This window comes from Salvia hispanica, chromosome 5 (assembly GCF_029641045.1).
Source record: "Salvia hispanica isolate PSC_SH4W2 chromosome 5, Shi_PSC_v1, whole genome shotgun sequence".
NCBI lineage: Eukaryota > Viridiplantae > Streptophyta > Magnoliopsida > Lamiales > Lamiaceae > Salvia > Salvia hispanica.
In genome coordinates, this window is record NC_142696.1 from 38,745,384 (window position 1) to 38,753,359 (window position 7,976).

General features: G+C 34.4%; 1 protein-coding gene and 1 long non-coding RNA gene across 3 annotated transcripts; one reads left to right on the top strand and one right to left on the bottom strand.

Annotated features, from left to right (window-relative positions):
* Positions 1-347: 347 nt before the first annotated feature.
* On the bottom strand, positions 348-2,388 carry LOC125186496 (dirigent protein 11-like). Its single transcript, XM_089059256.1, has 3 exons — positions 2,368-2,388; positions 1,694-1,879; positions 348-899 (listed from the first exon to the last, which is right to left on the bottom strand). Exons 1-3 carry the CDS (start codon positions 2,386-2,388, stop codon positions 396-398), a joined length of 711 nt encoding a protein of 236 aa, XP_088915382.1. The 3' UTR covers positions 348-395.
* A 750-nt stretch (positions 2,389-3,138) lies between these two features.
* LOC148926808 (uncharacterized) lies at positions 3,139-5,236 on the top strand. 2 transcript variants are annotated; one of them, XR_016130359.1, is made up of 5 exons: positions 3,139-3,298; positions 3,691-4,171; positions 4,316-4,369; positions 4,614-4,924; positions 5,013-5,236. It is a non-coding gene; the product is annotated as an uncharacterized LOC148926808 (long non-coding RNA). The 2 variants fall into 2 exon arrangements; XR_016130358.1 differs by having other exon boundaries at positions 4,316-4,924.
* The last annotated feature ends 2,740 nt before the right edge of the window (positions 5,237-7,976 follow it).

A 7,976-nucleotide genomic window follows, 5' to 3' on the forward strand; every position in this document is an offset into this window, starting at 1 on the left:
TTGGATTATACACACATCATTTTCATGATTTAAATCTCAGTCCATCTTAAAATCTCAATCACGTCAACAAAGATTCCACCTAAAATTCTACTCATGGGATAAACTAAAAAAATTGAAACTACGTTATTTAATTAGCAGATTTCAAACTTTGTGGGATAGACCAGATTTACCTTTTAAAAAAAACGTCCTCATTTTCATTACGTCTCTATTTAGTGTCATTAAAAGATAAGTCTTCTTAAATATTCATCACTCCAAAGAAGACGAAGTACAATTAGAAACAGGATACAATCCAAAATAGCAAGATGAATGCACCAGACAGAACAGAGGTGTAATCATGCATGCATGCACGCATTACATTGACGTACATTTATTAGAGATTTGAGATTTCCCTTTTCTCACATTTGAGCAAAACTCTCAGCATCAACGTTGAAACGAGAGTTGTACGTAGTGTAGATGGTGTATTTCAACACCGCGTAGTTAGCCGCGGCATCCATCGAATGCGAGGTTTGGATTGCGTAGCCACGTGCGAATCGGAAAATGCCGCTGCCGCCAACCACCGGCAGCTCCCGCTGGTCGTCCATCACCTGGTTCCGTCCGAGAATGCAGAGCGTGCTGCCGGCGAGCTTCCCCACCGTGAAATACAAATTGAGGTTCGTGGCGATGCCGAAGGTCGAGAGGTCCGCGTTGATGGTGAGCCCTTGGACGCGGCCGAGGGGCCGTGAGTTGATTCCCGGCCCCTCCGTGACCAGGTCATCGACGACGTGGACGCTTCCGAAGTTGAACGGAGATTTGTCGGTAACGCCGGCGGCTTTCGCCACCTCCACCACGGTGGCGTTCTTGTTGCCGACCCGGAGATCTTGGACGTATAGCTCGAGCTTCATCAGCTTTTCTCTTCCACCCCAGAAGTCGTCGAGGAACAATGACGGATCCAGGAAATAAGATACGTGGGGTCGACATTTTTCAAAATTTAATAATAAATATAATATTTAAAAAATATATTTTTAAAAAATGGGTATATTAGAACAATCTAAATGTCATCAACTTATATTGTGAGCGATAATTAATTCAAACAATTATTTATATCTTCAAAATGTGTCAAAGCTATTTCATTAGATAATAAAGATGAAAGCTCTAAGAACTTAAACGATTATATTGATTTATTCATTTATTAATATAAAATTTGGAGTGATCAGCTGATGGAATATTAAATCTTTATAGTAAAAATAACTAGAAATGGAAACTATTTAGTAGGAGTACTATTTTTTGAAAATAAAGTTTTAGAAAATTAAAAGAACAGAGAAATAGGATACAGTAAAATTTTAAACATTAAAACAACTATATCATTTTTTTATTATTAATTATTGTTGTAGGACCCACCACCCCCACCAAAAGTTGTCCCCCTCTCGCTCCAATTCCATTCTCTCTTCAACTTCTTCTTCCACAATATCCACAATATCAATGTAACTCTGTAAATGTATTCTCTCCCTTTTATATTTCAACCTCAATATTAGTAGAACTCCTTCTTCTTTCTCGTTTCTTACTCGTCAACATTCAGAGCTCCGATGATTGCGGCGGAATTTCAAAATGGTGGGGTCGACGGTAGTTTTTATGTTAAAATCCTAAGAATTTTCCGGCGCTTATCACCGGCGGTAGGGTCAGCGGTGGGGTCGGTCGACCCCACCCGACCCCACCTGCATCCGTCTCTGTTGAGGAAGGATGTTTCTTCCTCGATGACGACATAGGGGGCTTGCTTTCTGGCATACACATTCAGTGTGGACGCCAGTAAGCATGAGATTGCTAGAATAAGAGCAATACAGAGTTTAGCAATGGTTTTTTTTACTTTTATTTGATTTGAGAGAAGGTGTGATTGATTTTGAGTCTAGGGCTAGGCTTATATAGAGAATTTTCCAACAAATTAATTATATAAAAAGTGGAACAAGTGGTAGGGGTTGGTTGAGAATGTAAAAGCATATGTACTGAGTGGGAATGTATATATTGAAGAATGTTGGAATATGCAGAAATTATACATAGGTTAGTGGGTTTTCATTTTTCGAGAAAAAAATCACTCGTGTCAGTTTAATTCAGTTTATTTGTTTAAAATTTATACATTTTTCATATTAGTCACTATTCTCACTAAATTTGGCATAGTCATTCTATTGTCTCCTTAATTCCATTTCATCATGAAAATTTGCACCTCCTTAGTAATTATAATCATTTTATGAATTTTAGTTTACAATTTTTAGTTAATAATATTTGATTTTTAAACAGGGTTGATTGTTCCATGTTGTAGGATGTGGGTGTTGTTCAACTTTTTAAACTTCAATTAGAGTATATAGTGGACCATAGAAAATTTGGTTGGTTATGTACAAAGTTTGAATGGGCATCCATTTCTGGCAATTATGGGGCGACTGTAAATAAAGTTTATTGTGAGTGGAGTGTAGAGGGGACCGGTTAGAGCTACCATGGTCTAGGACCACATCTCTACATGCCTAATATTTAGCTATTTTATCATTTTTGTGGTTCATGCATGGTGATAGAATAGTATTTGTAGGCTCTATTTTAGATTTTCAAGCATTATGTGCGACTTGTAGGTATTCACTTCAAATTTCTAAATTCACATAATGTTGAAACATTTAACCTTTGACATTTTTTTTTGTTACATTCACGTGCTACACTTCTATAAACTAGTTACCATTCTATATATATTATTGTCGATAAATAGTTTGAACAATGAAATATTTTATATATATTTGAAAGATACGCTACAAAAAAAACTCATGTTTGCAAGCACATATTTACAAGCACAACATGTGCTTGCAAATTTTGGCAGATTTGCAAGCAAAATTGCGAGCCAAATGCTTGTACTTGCTAGTTTGCAAGCAAGAGTTGCTCGCAAAATAGCTGCTTGTCGTCAAACCAACCATTTGCGAGCAAGCGAATGGTGCTTGCTACATTACTTGCATATTTGCGAGCAAAATTAATGATGCTCGCAAAATACCACAGTTTTTCCCATACGCTCGGATTACTGACGGCATCATATCTGTCATTAATTATTCTACTTTTTCTTTATTAATTAATTTTGTTTAGAGATGTGTTTAAGTAAATGAATAATTGAGATAAACAAAAACTAAATTTGGTAGAGTGATTCAAATCAAGCCCTAATCGCTCTCCGCCGCCGTCCTTCCTCCCCACTCCACCGTCGTTCCTCCACCGCCGGTAACAGTCTCCTTCCCTGTGTTATCCAAACATCTCCACGACTGAGGCCAAACGCTTCTTCCATAAGCTTGTGGAGAAAGAGGTGAAATTTCTCTCTGATTCGTGATTTAATTGGCGTGTGGAGATCATTTTTGTTTGTGTTTGTCAGTATGAATGTTAAAATGATTGAGATGAACCAGGCACAATTCGGAAATTTTAGCTTAATTTGATGTTCCGCTTATAATTGAATTTCTGAGGTGAATTAGGTTCAATTTTGGAAAATCAGGTTCAATCAGATCGCCTTTACCTGTGTTAGGTTCAATTTCTATTCCTCGCATCTCCAGTCAGTTCAAAACGTACCTTGTGTGCCTGAATCCAAAACAAATAAAACATCTTGATTTGATGATTTGATCTAGGGCATGCTTTTATATATGTATCAATTTTTGGAAATACTCTAATTAATTTGTTATGATGATTATATTGTTTGATTTGCAGTTTTTTATAGTTTAGCAGAAACTGGCAAAAGGAGACATGTCAAAATTGTTGAGTTTCTCATTTAACATGGTATTACCCTGTTAGAATCAGTTCCGGATATTGAATGGTTCTGTAGGAATTTACTACGTTACACTTTGCCGTTCTAAAAGGTAAGTGGTTTTGTAGGTTTTAAAAATGTGAAAGACTCTGGTAATATTGTTATATGCTCTGGTAATTTTGTTATATGCAGTCTGGGAGAAGTTGATTCTTAGGCTTCTGGTGCTTACATTTTCCTTCCCATTGGATGACTTCCTTCAGTTGTTGAGTGATCAGTTCTGTTATACTCTTTCGATGTCTTGAAAGTTCTAGCCACTAAAGAAAACTGACTTGTCTCTAATTTTTATTTTGGAGAAAATCTAATGTTGGTTTGCTGCTTTTAGGTTCTGTTGAAGATCATTAGAGGGCCACTAGTTCTCAGCAATATAACTCATGGATCTACCAGGTACAGGTTATCTAAACTTTCCTGTTCACACTCGAAAGCATTCTGTGTTTCTTAGGATTTAGTCGTAAACGCCTTCATTTGATAAATAGCCGTCTTTCTACATTTTTGCTTGTAGATTTTATAGTGCTCCTTTTCTTCTTACAGATCATTAGAGTTTACAAAGACAAGATCAAGCTGAATTCGAATTCACAGTGAGTGGTACTTGTCTCTACTGCGTGTTTGTTAGTCTAGTTTTCTCATATATAATAACATGGTGTTCTTGATGTTTTCCTTTCTTCTTTTTCCTCTAATTGATGTTATAGTTTCTATTCTTTTAATTTGAAAATACAGATGCTTATGGAAATACATTTCTTGTCTAATTTTCTGTTAAAGATTGATATCTTGTTTTAAGATTGGGATGATGACTGTTTCGTAGTGAAATTATTACTTGGTTCAAATTTAGGAAATTTGTTGAGATTAGGATAATGACTGTCACTTATAAGATTAGAGAAGACTTGCTTTACAAGAACTTATGCCTAACTGCAAAGTCGCAATTGAGCAAGCAGGGAAGCGAAGAGGTACACTACACATACTCTGCCACTTAATCATATCTCAACAGTTCTTCACACACTTAATAGTTGTATATACATGCTAACACTTTGTAAAGATCATCACTTCACACACTTAATAGTTGCATTTGGAGAAGCTATATTTTTGGTTGCTCATTATGGTTACAATTAACGGGCTTTGGTGAAAGAACGAACGAGTTAGTGGGTAAGAAAGTTCAACTTATTTTCTATGTTACAAGGCATATTTATATATTAATGAAATATATTTATTGTTTTTTGTTCTTGTTGAACAGGGGTTTACTTAAGAAGAGGAGAAGAAGTGAATAGATTTAGCTTGTGTTAGGTTTGACATTTATGTTTTTGGAAGAAAAGTGAAATATATTTTCTATTCTAGCTTCACGGTCTTCTATGATATGAAACCGTGGTTTGATAGTTATCATTTTGGAAGATTCAAATCATTCGTTTGGTTGTAAAACAATACTTATTTTTTATTTTATGTAAAATTTGAATTGTGTTATTCTTTTGATTAATTTCATATAATTTTTAAAAAATAAACGCTAATATTAATTTGGAAAAAATTATAGTAAAATATAAAAAAAATATAGAATTTTTTGAAAAAAATATCAATTTGCGAGTACAAATGTGCTTGCAAATAGGCCAGAAAATGGATCTATTTTTCGAGCACATTGCGAGCAGAAAAGAGGTTCTAGAATTTTTGCGAGCAAAAAAGGTGCTAGCAAAGTAATAATTTGGCTACTAGATTTGAAAGCTATTTTGCGAGCACCGGCCAATGTGCTTGCAAAATTTTCAGCATGTGCTAAAATGCTTGCAATTTTTGCAACGAACGAAATGGGAAGCACCCTTCGTGCTTGCAAAGTGCTTGCAAAATGACGTTTTGCGAGCATATTTGGTTATTTGCAAGCATTTTGGTGCTTGCAAAACACCTTTTTTTTTGTAGTGGATGTCAATATAATTTATATATATATATATAGGAGAGTGATCAATTGCTAACTACAACTAATTTAAGGCCATAGGATTTTAGAAAACGTGTGGTCTACAATTTGCCACGTGTAATTTTCGTTTTTATTAATAAAATCAAAAAAGAGAAAAAAAAAACGCCAAATTAGGGTTTTAGATGAAAATGTCAATATAGTGTTTCGGAAATATCAACACAATGCTTTGAGAATGTCAACACAATGCTTTAAGAATGTTAACCCATTGCTTATATTGACATTCTACATGTATTATATTCACATATTTTATATAGTATGTTGACATTTCTGCTTTACGAAAAAATTGAAAAAATTTCGAATTTTTTTTCAAATTTTGACGTTGGAACATATGCATGTATGATATCGTTGGAATTCTTATAAAATTATCTTTAATTTGATATATGTTATATGAATCTAACGTTTTGGGATTTCTTTTAAAAGTTAGTTATAACTAAACATGTAGTTAATTGACATTAATACCCCTATTGATATTTTATGGAATTAATCTTATGGCTTTATTGACGCTTTTTGTTGATCGTATTGATATTTCGTGGTTGATGATCTAGGCCCTTAATTTGAATATCTAATGGCTATTATTTTTATTTAGTTGTAGTTAGCAATTAGGTATTGAGTTAGCAATATAACACTCTCATATATATATATATATATATATATATATATATATATATAGGGGTGCATTAAGGTCCTTACACCCCTTTAGTGTTATACACAAAACAAATCATAGCCATAGGATAGATGGATTGGATGGATGTGATTTAAATTACCCGAGCTACATTATTCGACCATTTTCGTACATTATCAGGGCAAAATTGGTATCACACAAAATCTGTAGCAGTTTCAAAACTGCATATTCCGAAAATTCAGCGGCACAATATCATTCCATATTTTGAGACGATCTACCTCCCTTCTCTCACCGTCTACTCATTTCTCCCTTCACCCTCAAATCCCTTCTCTAGAAAAACCCTAGCCGCCGCACAAATCAACAACACGCACCCGTTTCGACGCTGTTTGACAACGGAAATTCTACATTATTTCATTTGCGAACTACTTCTCCATAGTAGACGGACGATTTTCGTTTCAGGAGCGCATTTCGGGTAAATTTTCGCACTAAATTTCTGCTTTTTTACAATTGGGGGGTTGTGTTAATCAGTGATTTTATCTGTTTTGCGTCATTATTGTCGATTTTTGGTATATTTCGGTTCAGTGGGCATATGTTTAGCTTTTAGTTCATCATTGATTTGATTATCTTAGTTCATCATTCCATTACTCTATGTTATTGGTTTTGGTTCACAGGGTATTTCGGTTCATTGATTTTCCCTTGTAAATGTGGTCATTTGCAGTGAGCAAATGCGTATTCTTGTTTAATTGGGCATCAATTACATATTGTACATTATTAATTTGTCTATACATGCTACATTATGCTAACTAGTTTGTTACATAATTCTGTATATGTTAACTAAACATTATTGGGCTGCAAATGCTACATTATGCTAACTAATTTGTTACATTATTCTGCATATGTTAACTGTACATTATGCTAACTAGTTTGTTACATTATGCTAACTAGTGAGCAATTGCGTATTCTTGTTTAATTGGGCATCAATTTTACATTATTTGTCTGCAACTGCTACATTAGGCTAACTAGTTTGTTACGTTATTATGTATATGTACATGTATACTAAATGACATACCTATGTAAGAATTTAATGTTTGACAGGAGTTGAATCTATACTCTTTGGGCAATCCATGAGACTAGGTTGTAGTAACCACTCACAAAACGAAACCATTACCAATGGTAGGGAGTTTGAATAATTCTCCTAGGGTTTACCAATCCATTGGGCTAGGGTATAGTACCACCACATGCATTGAATTTCTTTTCTTTTTTTTGGATTACATACAGTACATAATGTAAGAAAAGTGATATTTAATGTACTGCGTAATACTGAGTGATGTATCTGTGTCAGGATTACTTATGCGTTGATACATTATTCACTCTTATGTGTACATCAAGTCTTTTAATTTGAAGCATCATATTACATCGATTATTTCAATCAGTACAATCCTAATTCTGCATTGATACGTTGTGTTATTAGACATTCAATTTTTATCTAAACTAATAAATGTACACTTGTCTTATTAGAATCAAAGTGGACAGCGGCCGACTTAGATTCGATGATGACTTTGATGAAGACATTCTCCTTTCATTTATACACCAATTTAGAGAGGAAATGGCTGCGGATAGGG

Bases quoted from the DNA above. Each gene is read 5' to 3' on its own strand.
- LOC125186496 (XM_089059256.1), bottom strand. From the start codon at position 2,388: ATGGATGCCCATTCAAACTTT. The intron at 1,880-2,367 runs GTACATAACCAA...GCCTAGCCCTAG, and splicing joins TGGATGCCCATTCAAACTTT to ACTCAAAATCAATCACACCT. The intron at 900-1,693 runs AGGTGGGGTCGG...GACGACTTCTGG, and splicing joins TCCTCAACAGAGACGGATGC to GGTGGAAGAGAAAAGCTGAT.